The sequence below is a fragment of the Paramisgurnus dabryanus genome, chromosome 22 (assembly GCF_030506205.2).
Source record: "Paramisgurnus dabryanus chromosome 22, PD_genome_1.1, whole genome shotgun sequence".
NCBI lineage: Eukaryota > Metazoa > Chordata > Actinopteri > Cypriniformes > Cobitidae > Paramisgurnus > Paramisgurnus dabryanus.
In genome coordinates this window covers 18,270,864-18,286,359 of record NC_133358.1, presented here as the reverse complement: position 1 = coordinate 18,286,359, position 15,496 = coordinate 18,270,864, and the positions used below count along the sequence as shown (strand labels likewise).

Sequence of the window (15,496 nt, the reverse complement as noted above, 5' to 3'; positions counted from 1 at the left end):
ACTAGGCTATTATAAATATAACAGCGTGAAATGGCTGAAGAGGAACTCCCTACATTAAAGCAATAAGCAATAAGCCTTTGCTGAAATTTATTTTTGCTTCAAGTTCGCTACTGTTTAGTACTGTTCACTTGAATGCTTCCTTTTTAAATCATAAAGACCTTTCTGTTTGGTTTATAACATCAACATTAACCTATTAATCATATTAATATGTTGTGGGGGGAGCTAGAACAATATAAGACTTTCCCAAACACATTTTTATAGGTTCAAAAATAGTGTCTGTTGTAGTTGCCGGCAAGGATCCAGGTATGAATTTTTGTCAATATCGCACACCCCTAGATGTGCAAAAGTAAGCTATTATTAGAGTAATAAGTTATTTTACACTTTTATGCGCATGCCCAGTTATGTGATTGGTCATGTTTCATGCGTTTATGGTCGTGTATAGTGTGGATGAAGATTCTTTTTAAAATGCCAGTATAAACGAGGATCGTTTTCATTTTAAAATGCCGTTTTAAAACGCAAATGCTCTAATGTAAACAGGGCCTAAGATCCAAACGACCCAGCTTTAAGCTTTTGGGCCTATTTACATAGATTGGCACCAATCAGTGAAGATCAATGAATTTAACTGATAGAGCTTTCACAGATAAGGACGAATGTTTTTGCTTCTACAGAATGTCTATCTTGTGATTTTTGGATTCCCCGTCTGTCTAATTTCATTCCAGCCCTGCAAGACCAAGACCTGACCTCCTCTTTGACCAGGACACATAGCACTCTCACACCACAAGTCTATGTGGTGCAAAACAACCTCAGATATTGTTAGCATTGGTTTAATAGATATTTAACAAGATGTTTTTACAACGAAACATGATCATTTCAGTCCTCCAAGATAACTGCAGATATTTTGTCACATGTGACAAATAACTTAGGAAACTGAACTAGGGCTGCACGATTAATCGTATTTTTATCATGATAACGATATGCGTGCCCCACGATTAATTCATGACAATCGTCGCGATTAATGTGCAAAGACCAAGCACAAAGCAGATGGTCTAGAATCAAGCAATGTGTTTTTTATGGGCAGAGTCAGAGTAAACGGAGTGTTTCTTTGCAAGCGCAGTCTGTGTCATGGTAGAAATACTTTAGCATCATGAGATTTACAGTCATTCACCTTGAACGAACATAATGGCAGAGCAACAAGGAGAAAGTGCAGATATATGTATGTTTAATTCCCAAAAAGGGTCGGATTTGAGGAAAGTGATGTTGATCAGGAAAGTTACAAGTCTTGTGCAAACTGTGCTCCTGTTCCGTCCAAGCGTGAAATATCAAGAGTTTCAAAAGCTGAAGACACAAGCCGCAACCATAAAAAATCCCCGACATCCATGACACAGACAACAATAACGAATCGCATATCATGTAAGTTAGCCAAGGATATGTGTCCAATAAGCACCGTGAGCAGCAAGGGGTTTAAAAAAAATGTTGCTACATAAAAGGCATATCATAGGCATTTTTTATTCAAAATTTTTTGTTTTTATTTCAGTTTAATTCTAATTTGATATAAATGTATATTAGAGCCCTGCATTTCAGCCTTTTTACTTCCCTCGGGTCGTGTTTCGGACCAATTTTAACATCACAGGCCTCTGGATTTTTAGGCTTCTCCACCTTTTTATATTTTAATTTAATTAAAAGAAATGTTGAGACATTGATAAATTGTAAAAGAAAGACATTTAACCTTCGCACGAGTCCACTACGCACATTCACAATGCACCTGTTGCAACGGTGTTTAGCGTCTACGCCAGAGACAGGACATTCAGCGCATCGGGGAATATGGAGAACTGAATTAAAACCTTAAATACTGCGCATACTCTATAAAAGACTGATGCATAGCGAATGTGTAAGGTAAGGCAACCTGCATGTTTATTTCGTTTCATGTTTATTTCGTTTTTTTTATTCATTATTTTTCATTATTTTTCTGCACCCCGCCCCGACCGCGAGCAACAGAGCAGCCTCCCTCGCTTTTTTAAAAATAGTGTGTTGATAATAAACATTTAAACTAACATTGTTATTTGCTGAAAATATATATTTTATATAGATGTTATTGTAGGCAAGTGAAAGGTTGATTTGAGAGGCTCTTTTGATCAAACAACTCGTCAACATGACGTTAGCTGTCGGCCGCTAACCGCTTGGCCATTATCAAAAACCTTAATTTAACAAACAAAAAAGGCTCTAAAATAAATAAAAGATAATATATAATATAAGATTTTATAATTTTGACAGTTAAAACTGAACTGCTTTAGTGCTGCAATAGTAGTACAGCTGTAAGGAATCTGTGTAAGGAGTTATTTTTGTTATTTCTGCGGATTTCTTTTGCAAAATCTATGTGGAATTTTGCAGAATTATTTTAAATGTTTTAAAAAGATCTAAGAGAATGGGAGCTCCGGATATTACGAAACAATAAAATATTTTGTAATATAGGCCTATAAAATGTATATAATATTTTATACATGGCTGTAAAGTAATAAAAATACTGAAGTAAATAAAAGTTCTTCAGTAAAAGAATGATCGTATTTTTAATCGTGATCGAAAGTTTGAGCAAAACAATCGTGATCATAATTTTTCCTGTAATCGTGCAGCCCTAAACTGAACAGTTATAAATCTATATTTATCTGGGATAAATCTAACATAATCTAATCTAAACAGTCATGCCGTAGTACACTAATCCTAAACAGTATTAAAAAAACTATACAGGAAAATATGAAGAGCTCAGGTGCAAAACCCTGACGTTTTAAGCTTCATTTTTATCAGGCTCATATGTTTAGGTTCAGTAATTTCACTTTAATGGCAATAAAAAGGTTATTAGTCAGTTATTGAAATGCCTTAATTTCACAAACGTCACTTTAGTCACATGAAATTAGTCTTTTACTTCAAAACCCTCTAAGATCATGCAAAGTTTTCAGTAAAAAAAAAAAAATCTTTGGACAAGATAGTAAACAATTGCAAAATCACAAAAGATGTAACTAAAAAACATTGAAAATGAGGGGTCAGAATTCAAAAGGTAAAACTGAAGAAACTAAACCACACATTTGTGTGCTGTGATGCATGTGCCTGCCACATTCAGGTTGTAAGTTTAAATGTGATCCACACCACAGTCACTTCACATTCATCTTCCGTGGAATTTGCTGAAAAACTGACGTGGCGTTTAATAAATTCTGCCAACAAACCAGCATTTCTGAATGACCTGAGGTCAGGATTAAGAAACAATGATGGCCACGACTGTATCTACAAAGTCATCATTTTGCTCTATAAACCACAGAGTCATCATAAGAAAGTGTGGGTTATTTTCCTTACTGACCCCTCTCAAAGTCCAGACCTCAACCCCAAGCAAATTTGGTAGTTGGAAAATAAACTGCACTTGTACATTCAAAGTAAAGCCTTTGGCATGGATTGCAGAAGGCATTGGATAACATTACTGATGAAGTTCTGAAGAAATATATTGACGCTATGCCAGAGAGCGCTAACTCAGTAATATCTACAAGTTTTACTGTAGTAGTAAATACTAAAGTATTTTTTCTGTAGGAAAATTTGAGCAGAAATGTTGTTTTCCGTTAAAGAAAACACTATTTCAAATGTTAGCTCATTATTCCTTTTCAAATATCACATGGGTAAAACAATCATTTTCACGCTAACTCAAAACTTCAAAGCTAACAAAAACAAGGTGAACCCTGATGTAAGATTTGATCGTAGCCACCGCTCATGTCACGTCCATATAAGTCTTGGGTAAAACAACCATATGCCCAGTTATCTGTCATACGCTCATTTCATAAATGAGACCCACGGTGTTTATTATTATTCTCTGATTTTGGCTTTACAAGGAGCTTCTTTCAAATGTCAACTAACCATCCATGTGCTCCTGTATTGCTCAGTGTTTCGGGTATTGCGTTAGAAGCGCAAAAGGTCATGGGAACCCAGGGAACACACATACTGATTAAAAATGTATACCTTGTAATGCACTGTAAATGACTTTGGATAAAAGAATCTGTCAAATGCATAATCCTTGCATTCTGCATTTATCCACTATACATACACAAGTACATTTAAAAAAACGAATCCCAAAAATATCAAATCTTTCCTTCCCTTATATTTACAAAAGACTTTTTGCTTTTCTCACAAATGTCATCATTTTTCACAATGTCTAACACTCAAGCTATGGTATGACCTGCTGCCCACAAAGACGTGAATATGTGAATATCATCATGTATTGTATTTTTAAAACAGTTAGTCAGCTGATCTCTCGCTTCAACAGGCGTACAAGCTTATCTTGCAACCAACTTCCAACAGGAAATGATTACTCACCCACACTCCTCACCAATGATACAGATATTATTTTGCAACCTCTTTTGCATGCACAAATAAGGACACATATGCATGACAATTATGGTAACTGTACAAAAGTTTCAAACTACACTCCATCATCAAGTGGTCAGTACTTGTTGAATGATGGCAACAGCCTTAAAAGTTAACAATTTTTTGCTGACATGCTGTTTTGTTTTGGGAACAAGGGAATGTGCAACTGCAAAAGCTTTGAAGGAAAGCTTTGAAGGAGCCAAAACCTATCCACAACTGAAGAACATGAATTGTATGAACCCAACAGATGGTGTCTAGTTTACAACTGCATAGAGAGAGCAACTGCTGTTTGCAAGACATACTGAACTTCCCTTTCCAATAATACACAATAAGATATGTAATGCATTAAAACAATCATAAAGAAATGAATGCAATTTTGACTTACCGAATGGTTAATTCCCCACATAAGAACACTGAGCAGAGGGTCGCTGGCACGAAACAGCTTCAATTTCTGAGCCACGAAATGTTTCTTCTTAGTTTTTTTGCTCGCAAACGATGAGACAGCGTTAACAGCCGATGCCATGGTTTGTTGTATAACAATAAAGTAACTATCACACAGTGACAAGTGCTTTAAGTAAGCTAGTGGCGTCCTAACTGTCTCTTAGTAAAATATCATTTGGCATAACGTTCAGTTAGCTAACCCCAGCCAGCTAACTGTACCAACTCAACTATTAGCGTGTTACACAGATGAATATCTCACCCAAATGCGATAAAACACACAGTTGTTACATACACCATTAAAGTTACGAACAAAATGCGCTGTTATTTTTAAATTCTTATCCGTAAACGGGAAAAGCTCCTTAAGACTTCATTTGTAAGCCTCCCCTACTTGCTAACTAGCTAACATGCCAAGCAAGCTTTTCTCAAGCCCTTTTATAAACACTACACTTTTTGTAAAACAGAATATTATGGACGGATATCGGAGAATATGAAGAGTAAAAAATTAATTTTACGACGTCAGACTAATTTACATATAAAAGCGGAAAAACAGACATCCACTGCGGCGCTCCTCCATTAGCATGCTAACTCACCCCAGTCAGGCTAAGCCAACAACCCTTCAAATATGTCTCGTGCAAAATCCCACTCCCACTTTCTTTCTTTGTCGCTTGTCCGCCCCCCAAAAAAATATAATTCCCAAAGAAAGCCAGTATTCCGATTGTTGAAGGTGTCAAAGCCTAAATTCGGAGTGAATTTTGTCAGATATATTGCTTGAAGTTGACGTATCCGGCTCAGCTTCGCACTGCCCAAATGACGGACTGACAGTTCCCCACACACACACGCGATCGCGCGCACAGTGAGAGAGTGGGAGGAGGTCGACAGCGCCTCGTACACACAAACAGTAACACAAACACTAGGATTTATCACTACAATCTATATTCGTTGACGTGAACCTAAATCAGAGGATCTCAACCTTTTTTACTTTTAGGCCCCCCCATGTCCACAACAATATTTCAAGGCTCTCCCCACACAATGTTTACTCACTGAAATATATAGCTTAAAATAGCAAGACAAAATATATATTTGATCCAATAACCAAACATTACGAAATGTCTTAATTTTAGATTATTTTAATGCTTGTTTTGTCTTATTGTAAATAATTTTAAAGCACTTGGAGACCTGTTAAGGCCCCCTAGTGGGTCCCGACTGTCTGGTTTAGAAACACTGACCTAAATAAATAGACGAACGAGTAAATTGTGTCTTGAAATATTATAAAACTATACAATCTAACACGTAATCAAGAATTCAATAGAAAAAGTGAGATGATGCTGATAATCTCTCATCTTTCAACACCATGCAGAATTAATGACTGCTGTGTAAAATACCCATACTTTATGTTTAAAACAACATTATCACAAAATATAGGCCTAATACTAAATAATTTTCAGATTAGATAAAAATCTTATTTAACATTCACACCGGAATAGACAGACTGTATGATGCACTATTATTTTGGAAAAATGACATTAATTGTGCATTGTTGGTACTAGACCTACTAAAGATCTATTATTTTAGTGATTTATACCTTTTTAATTATATATTTTTTTCGATAATGATCTTTAGTGGTCTTTTTTATATTCTTTACCATTTTCTTTCTTTTCATCTGTCGGAACTTCTAATGAGGAGACCTACATAATTTAAAAAACATGATTATGTTTACGACAAACATATATTTAAAAGTAAAAGCTGTGTGATTTCAGATTAGCGGGATACTTGCGCCACCTTCAGGCGAGACGACAAATAACATCAGTTTCCTAGCAACAGCAGCAAGCTAAACAGTCTCGACCATACCGCTTTTTGTTTAGCAGGTACTTTGAATAAATTACTTCCTTTTCATACACTTATTTTATAATTAACGAGAGCTATATCAGTTTGTTTCTTTTACATCGTTCACTTGTTCTGTTGTCGTTTTGTTTTAGTTCAGTGAACCTAAATGTGCATGTAGGTTGAATTACCTGACCTCTGAATGGGTAAAAAAGTCAAGAAAGAGTCTGAGTCCTTTGCTAAAGATGTGGTGAGAACATGTTTTCTTTCTTTACTATTGTGATTTAGCATAAAATTCTTATTAAATATGAAGTATGATTCTTTTAGTTTGACCCTCTGTCTATCGAGAGCAAGAATGCAGCAACAGCAGTCCTCATGCTTAGTTCCCCTGAAGAAGACGTGTTGGCAAAAGCTTGTGAAGCCATCCTTAAATTTGCAGAGAAAGGTAATGACCTTGTGTTTCCCAGATACTTTTGCATGTGAGCATGCATGCACTGTGTTCTGCTGCAATGCTGTTTTGTTGACCCCATGTGTGTGTTTTGTTGTTGTAATGATATTTTTAGGTGATGAGAATAAGACTTCTCTGATGGGTTTGGGGGCAGTTGAACCGCTCTCTCGTCTTATATCTCACGAGGACAAGGTTGTGCAGAGGAAAGCTGTCATGGCCCTGGGGGTTATGGCTTCAAACAGTAAGCACAGCAACAAAAAACAAAAAAACAGGCAAAAAGAGAATTAAAGAATGTTTGGCCACATGATTTTCCTTTACTTGATTTAAACAGGTGAAGTTAGAAAAGCTTTGAAGACACTGGATGTGATACCTGCAGTTATCAGCAAGTTATCTGACGGTACAACGGAATGGAGATGTAGAAATATAAAATATATCAATTCATATATAATATATAAAATATAATTATAATATAAAAAAATTTTTTAACCTTATATATGTTTTCTTTTCTCTTTTTAACCTTTGTCACAGAGGACATTGTGGTCCTTGAGTTTGGCACTTTGTGTTTGGCGTCCCTGTCTGTGGACTTCTCATTCAAGGTGCAGATATTTGACCATAAAGGACTTGAACCTTTAATTCAGCTCTTGCCCAACCCAGATGCTGATGTGAAGAAGAATTCAGTGGAGTGCATCTTTAATCTTGTACAAGTAAGAGAGAGCCAGAAGATCTGTTGCAAATTACACTAAAAGGAAACAGCTAAATTGAGTTTGAAATACTTAGTATTTTATGTATGTTTTGTCATTTGATAGGCTTTCAAAGCATGATCTTTGAATTCCAGAAGGATACAGTTAAAACGTTTGATCTGTACGCTTTGTTGCTTTGTGCACATTTAGGACTTTCAGAATCGAGCGGCCATGCACGTACTAAATGGGTTCCCCCCGCTTCTGGATCTGCTTCGCTCAGAGTTCCCTGTTATTCAGCAGCTTGCCCTACGCACCATAGAGACCATCACCAGTGACAGTGAGAGTCATGTTGCTTTTAGGAACGCACAGGGTCTCAACAGAATCCAGGAGGTCCTCGCAACCAAAGTAGGCCAATTATTGTCATCTGAATTATTTATAAGCACTTTGACACCAGATCTTAGTCTTCTATATTACATGCAGTCTGGAGTTTAAAGATACACAAGATAAAAAATGGTGCTAAATAGCACTAAATTATAGGGGAACCATTTTTAGTGCTAAATAGCACCCATAAAGCACCTATGAAGAACTATCCAGGGGTGATAGAGCACCACTATAGCACCAGATATGGTTCTATATCACAATATAGTTCAACACAGGTACTCAAAATGGTTCCCTTATGATTACACACCAGTGAACCACTTGTATTGCTATTTAGCAGTGTTTGTTTTTAGAGTGTATGGGCATTAGAGAGATGTAAGATTTTAATCTTTGAGCATCTTCCTGTATGCAAAGCAGAATTGAAACTACTATTACTATTATTTTACTATTTTTACTACTTCTGTCTTACTGGCAACGTCAAGCAATCTGCATCATAATTGAGCAACAAATTTGTTATCTTCATACAGAAGTTTAGCGACCTGCATGAGGTGGCTTTTAGGGTTATCTCAAACTGTTTGGAAGACAGCGAGTCCATGCAGCTTTTTCAAGAGATGGGCGGCCTAGAGCAACTGCTGCAGTTTGTTGTCACACCCACAATGCCTGAGGTGCAGGCTAATGCAGTCAAAGCCATAGCCAGGATGGCACACAACGGTATATGAAAACACACATTAATCGAGATCAAAAACCATTATGTTTTTCTTTTTGTTTGTGCTATGTACTGTATAATGCAGAAACTAATATAAACCACAAAGCATTATATTATACACAAAATAACTTTCTTACTTTTCTTACAAGACAAGAATAATAAAATCAAGATGTATTTTCTTGGAAATGACCTAATAAAATAAATGTAGTTTTTTAGACAAAAAAATATACAATTTAAGTGAATTTGTGCTTAAAACTATCAAAAAATCTGCAAATGGGGTAAGAAAAAAATCTTGAAATAGGTTAACTTTTTTTCTTTAACTCCTAATTCAAGAACAAAATTCTCACAACCATTGGCAGATATTTTTGCTTGTTTTAAGCACAAATTCACTTAAATTTTATATTTTTTGTCTAAAAACTAGATTTATTTTCTTAGATCATTTTGCTCATCTACAAAATGCATCTTGTTTTTTTACAATTTTTAGATATTTGTACTAAAAACAAGACAAAAATACTAAGAAGTCATTTTTTGCAGTGTATTTCTTATAATAGTTGTAGATAAAGGTTCTGCAGTCAAAAAAAAAAAAAAAAAAAAAAAAATAGGTAATAAAGAAATTGTCAATTCAAAGCCCTTTTTTGTTTGAGAACCCACAATATCTGAGACCAAAATATTACTTTTGCTGGTATAGCCCAAAAAAAATTTTTGTTTCATTTAATGAATATTACATTGTTTATTGTAAATTATTTATCTGTGCAGATCAAAAAAAAAAAATATTTATGTGTCCTCATAATCTTTAATCAAAATCATTAACTTCCACTCCCCTTTAAAATGACATCCTTTTCAATAATGATATATGTCTCAGCCGGAGGGCAGGGCTATTTACTCTCCAATGGCCAGACTTCTAATTCTAATTGAGCCAATCAATTCCCAAAGAACGAAATCAAGTCCCACCCACTTTTTTTATTCCACAAGTCATTTCAATCAGAAATACCTTTACACATTCAGTTAAGTACAATGTTGTTACAATGCTTAAAACAAAGTTGTGACTCCGGAGTTAGCGCTATATGCTAGTTAATGCTATATGCTAACGTTTAGGCTAAAGTTCTACTATTGTCTTTACAGTAGGGTGACCATACGTGCCATTCTTCCCGGACGCGTCCTGTCAAGGATTTCGGTGCGTCTTCTGGAAGTTGTATTTGTTGACCGCATTCGCCATTCAGTTAATAACATAAGACATACAATCATAGTTTCATTCTTACCTTAAAATGTAACAGTTGCTTTTCTGTAATAATAATAATAATAACCCTCTATGACATATGCGGTCGACCGGAAAACGGACCCAAAAGAAGAATGGCACGTATGGTCACCCTACTTTACAGTCACGTTTTGCAGCTCCATACTGAAAAAACACAAACTTACCACCTTGAAACGTCAATTAACAATTGATTATTCCTCAAAATTTGTACAGGCTCAAACATAAGGTCTGTTTACACACACACACACACACACACACACACACACACACACACACACACACACACACACACACACACACACACACACACACACACACACACACACATACAGAGCTACTGAAGGAGCTGCTTTGTGAAACAGCCAATCAGAGCAGAGCTCAACTTTATTATTCATGACCCTTCCAAATAAGGTAATAATAGACCATTTTATTCTAAGGGCAAATCCTAGGGTTGTAAATGGACATGTAAACCGTCTCTGGATAATTTTTGCACTTTATAAAGCCACATACCTTATATGAAGATATCAGAGAACAATTTAACAGATTATTTCAATGCATTCTTTGGCACCTTTAAAAATGTCATATTGACAGATATTTTACCAAAGTTACTTGACAGACATGTTTACAGTGCAGAACATTTCAGATGTATATTCTTTCTATATTCCAACAAGGTGAGAACAGAAAAATCCTACATGAACAAAATGTAGAAAAGGCCCTCACTGACCTTCTTGTGGAGGAGAATGACAACATCCGCACAGCTACGTGCCAAGCTATTGCCACCGTGAGCAAGAACCTGTCCAGCAGAGAGACTTTCAGATGTTTGGGTAATCTAAAGTAAAATCAAGCATCAAAAGAAGTGCAATAACCTTCTTCCTTTAATTCAGACATCATTTTTGTTTAAATTATTATTGTTGTTTTTTGGTGTTGAGTGGGATTTCAGCTAATGATGAAGGTCTGTATTTCTCAGATGCGATCAAGCTCATCGTACAACTGCTGAACAGTGAGCGAAGTGATTTAAGAACGGGCGCAGCAGAGGCCCTATCCAGTTTGACTCATAGCAGCAAGCTTAATGCATAGTGAGTCCTGCCATATCTTTGACCATGTGATAATAAATTCACCATGGAACTAAAACTAACTTAAATATTAAAGTCACTAAATAATAATTGGTTGTCTACAAAATTCTGGCTTACAGTATTGACAGCAGCTTATTTTAACTTTGTCCTACATCCAGTGCGGTGTACGATGCAGAGGGCGACAAGCTTCTGGTGCAACAGCTGCGAGGCAGCTGCGCAGGAGCAGCTGTGCACTCGGCAGCGGCCTTGACAAACATGGCATCGCAGGAGGACCTGCGCATGTGCATTCTGGCCCATGGAGCTATGCCAGCCTTGGTGGGACTGCTACAATCCACTGACAACCACATACTTATAAGTGCTACGCAGGCTGTGGCTGCACTAGCCTGTGATGCTGAGGCCAGGTTGGAGGTATTGTCACAAAGGTCAATTTTAAAGGTCTCACAGTTATCAGTTCAATGCAGTGTGTAGGAAAAGCAAATGGCACTATTTATTTCTCTTGGTCAGGGGTGTGAAGGACACTAAAAGAGTGTGATATATGTGTGATTTAATTCCTTTTTTTCGTGCAGCTGAGGAATGTTGAAGGTCTGTCACATTTAATCAGACTGCTCAGATCGATCAATGCTGAGGTTCGGAAGAATGCCTGCTGGGCAGTTAGTGTGTGTGCAGATGATGAAATAACTGCCATAAAGTTGTGCAATGAAGGGTGAGCATTTTACATTTTATGCATTTGGCAGACGCTTTTATCCTAAGTGACTTACAGTACATTCAAGCTAAAGTTTACATTTGATCAGTATGTGTGTACTCTTGGATTTAACATATGACCTTTGCACTGCTATCAAATGATGACTTACACAATACCCTCACATTAAAATCACATTTTGATATCACATTTATAGGGACATATCACAAAAATCTGACTTTTTCTATGTTTAAGTGCTGTAATTGGGTCTCCAGTGCTTCTATCCACCTAGAAAATGTGAAAAAGATCAACTCAGTAACTTAGGTTTGGTAAACCATTCTCTGCAAGCATGTGAAAAAATAGGGCATTGAAATTTGGCTCCCCTTATGATGTCAGAAGGGGATAATACTAAACCCTTAATCTGCACTATCCAACCACAACACTGCCATTTGGTGCAGATATCAGCTCATTTGCATATAAAAGGACACACCCCAAAATGGCACATTTTTGCTCGCACCCACAAAGTGGCAATTTTAACATGTTATAATAAATTATCTATATGGTATTTGGAGCTAGAACTTCACATATATACTCTGGGGAGACCAACGACTTATTTGACATCTTAAAGAAAGTCTTGGGAAATGTAAACTTTAAAACCCTTTTAAAGAGGACAAGCACACATATTGTTAACTTAGCGTAGAACCAGTAGATGTCAGTAAAACTCCATTTTTCGAATTATTATTATTATTTATTTGTTTATTTATTTATTGAGTAGATTCAAGCTTTAAATAAATGTCACACATTCCACCCCGAAATAAAGAGAAAATATGAGAATTTTACTATATTTTGACTATAACAAACACAATATTTGACTGTAATTACCGTTATTTATACTATTGATTCTAACTAAACTATATAATACACAATGTTTTACCTTCATGCTTTATTTAGTCATTTGTTTTTTGTTGTTACCAATCTTACAGAGCTCTAGAGGTACTCCAAGAAATCAATCTGTCATCTCACCGTAAAAGCAAATTAAGTGAGGTAGCACTGCAAAAACTTCTAGACAACAATCTATCATTGAAATATAGTCTGACAGGACACCTGTCACCCACTGATATAGCCACTGATGGCTTCTATGACCCTGGACAGGTACAAACGGAAATCTTTCAGGGACACAAATGTATCCTTAATTAATTATTAAGGTTGGACAATTTTTTTTAATCTCCTGCACTTGCTTTCTCTTTTATCTTCACCAGATAAGATCGGGTCAACGGGTTTCTACTTTAGAAGATCTATCAAAACAGGTTGTCAACCAACATCGAGCCATCATTGCAGTTAATGGAAAAACGCCAGATGAGTATGTCAAGGCCAAGGGTCATGTTTTTGCAACATCTTATGCTATGCTTTGATCTACACCAGACTGTCACATGCAGCTGTATTTACTTTTTGTGTCATTTTAATATTAAGGGGAACCTTTATCACACTAAACTTCCAGGACCTACAAAAAAATTGCACTTTAACTTCTCACTTTAAAGGGGAAAAGCTCTATGTGGAGAATAAAGACTTTCACAGTCCGTCCTCTTCCACACCATTAGGTCTAAAGCAGCACACTGTCACTTGAATATTAAATACCTCTCCGTTGCACAACAGATAGATGTAGATAGATTAACGTCTCCCCAGGGGAAAATTCTTTTGCATTCATTGGCTTGGAATCTGACCCAGAGCTCCCACAGGAGAAATGGGAATTCTGCCACTGAACCACCGATGTTGAATGATCTCAGACACTTAAATTTATTACAAACATTACATTAATTTATCGCTATATAAAAGCGTTACGAGTTTGTTTTGATGCACCGATCTCTCAGTTTTATTATCCAAATCTGTTCAAAGGTCATTTGAGTGAGACGCATTTCCACAGCCTGCAAAAAAGTTAATTTTGTCATGTGGTTTTACTGTTTACTGCATTAAGTATGTTAAGGTTTAAATGTTTATGTTCCTTCTCTCAGGCCGATTGCTAAAGGAACAGATGAACGTAAACAGGACAGTCCAACAGAAACCGGCACCTCATCAGTTATGAGCAGCAAGCGAAGCAGTAAAACACCAATGTGTGTTTTCGTTATATTTCTCAAACACGTTTGTACAAACCATACATAAACCAAATCAGATCAGTTCACGTATAAAACCCACATTGGGATTGTTAGTGTCTTGCTGTTTGATGTAAAATCTCTTTTTCTTAAGTAAAATGAAGGGAAAAGGTCAAAAAGAGGAAAAGAAGGATGAAGATGATTTTAAGCCCCAGCCGGATGTGGTTCTGGAGGAAACGTGGAAGCTACCATACGATGCTGAGTTTCATAACCTTGTCCAAGAGGCAACCAAGTCTGTCTTGCCTCTTCAAGATGAGGTTAAGATGTATAGCGCTTTAGCTGTGTAAGCCTAAACCAAAACTTGTGTCATTTTTCTCCTCCTGTTTCACCTGCATCCACATGATTTACATGATTTTTCATAGGTTGGTGTGTGATGCGATGGGTGGACAGGTTGAGCCAGGGAAACAGCATGACTTTCTGTGGGAACTTCACATAAGTGAGCTGAAGCTTGAAGTCCAGTCCAACATCATTCCAATTGGCAAGATTAAAAAGGGCACTTACTACCACAGAGCACTGCTTTTCAAGGTGCTGCAGAGATGCTGTATGCTTGTGTGTGTATGAGTGTAAAGTGAATAAGATGATTACACATAGCGTGTCTATCTATAGACACTTTCATATGATTCGGTTTGGACCACATCACAGTATGAGCTCAGAATGTAATTCACTTATGCATATATTCTTACTCCCATATTTCCTACATTGCATTATTCATGAAAACTGGTGCTGTTGCTGTTATTATCATATTTGAAATGTATATCACCCAATTTGTGTATAACAAAATAATTTGCTAATTATTTTAGATTCTTGCTGATAGAATTGGACTGAGCTGCAGTCTTGTGAGAGGGCAATACAATCGTGCCTGGAACGAAATCCTTCTTGTCAAAGGTGGAAAGAAACCTTGTGGTTACGCTCAGCCTGAGAGCTACATCATAGATCTCATGCACCAACCTGGCAACCTCATGAAAAGCAACTCACCAGCAGCTCAAGCATATCAAAGCATTTAAGGGAACTTACTGTACTTCAAATGTGTATTTAACTGATTTTTTATTTTATTTTATTTCCATTACACATTTTTTTTTGTGTGTGTTTACCAAATACAGCCAAATGTCCCCTCAAACTGGCATACAGTTTTCTGTTTAGGGGTTGAGTTAACAAAATTATAATAAAAGATTTTGACAAAAAATTACACACTACAAAATCAATGCAAAATACAATATCATATTTTTATTATACTCATTAAAAGTAAAGCAAATACATTTATGTTGCCTCTCGTTTTTTGCATAAACTTTACAGTTCAGGTCAAATATATTTAGTACATTGGTTAAACCGTCACATTTTTTCCTGTGAAGGTCAAAGTCGATACAATTTAGGTTTGGACGATAAGCGCGAGAACTATCCGATAAGACAACAAAAATAAGCAACAAAAATTGATTTGTTGTTTTTTGTAAATATATTTTTTTTACATCCAGT

General features: G+C 36.3%; 2 protein-coding genes across 2 annotated transcripts in view; one reads left to right on the top strand and one right to left on the bottom strand.

Moving 5' to 3' along the window:
- The window catches only part of pip4k2aa (phosphatidylinositol-5-phosphate 4-kinase, type II, alpha a), a 42,381-nt gene extending 36,674 nt beyond the window's left edge, over positions 1-5,707 (bottom strand). Inside the window, exon 1 of the mRNA XM_065258058.2 lies at positions 4,784-5,707. Within this exon, the coding sequence (XP_065114130.1) occupies positions 4,784-4,921 (138 nt within the window). The 5' untranslated portion in view covers positions 4,922-5,707. The remainder of the gene's footprint in view (positions 1-4,783) is intronic.
- A 1,106-nt stretch (positions 5,708-6,813) lies between these two features.
- Positions 6,814-15,374, top strand: armc3 (armadillo repeat containing 3). Its single transcript, XM_065258050.2, has 17 exons — positions 6,814-6,910; positions 6,988-7,105; positions 7,224-7,349; positions 7,440-7,505; positions 7,637-7,812; positions 7,999-8,193; positions 8,694-8,877; positions 10,799-10,951; positions 11,095-11,203; positions 11,359-11,608; positions 11,767-11,903; positions 12,863-13,031; positions 13,139-13,239; positions 13,889-13,987; positions 14,121-14,309; positions 14,389-14,551; positions 14,827-15,374. The coding sequence occupies exons 1-17, from the start codon at positions 6,863-6,865 to the stop codon at positions 15,028-15,030; spliced, it is 2,487 nt and encodes an 828-aa protein (XP_065114122.1). The 5' UTR covers positions 6,814-6,862; the 3' UTR covers positions 15,031-15,374.
- Positions 15,375-15,496: the final 122 nt, after the last annotated feature.

Excerpts from the sequence above, each read along its gene's own strand:
- armc3 (XM_065258050.2), top strand. The coding sequence starts at position 6,863 with ATGGGTAAAAAAGTCAAGAAAGAGTCTGAGTCCTTTGCTAAAGATGTG. Across the intron at positions 7,506-7,636 it reads TATCAGCAAGTTATCTGACG|AGGACATTGTGGTCCTTGAG; the intron begins GTACAACGGAAT and ends CCTTTGTCACAG. Across the intron at positions 11,904-12,862 it reads ATAAAGTTGTGCAATGAAGG|AGCTCTAGAGGTACTCCAAG; the intron begins GTGAGCATTTTA and ends CCAATCTTACAG.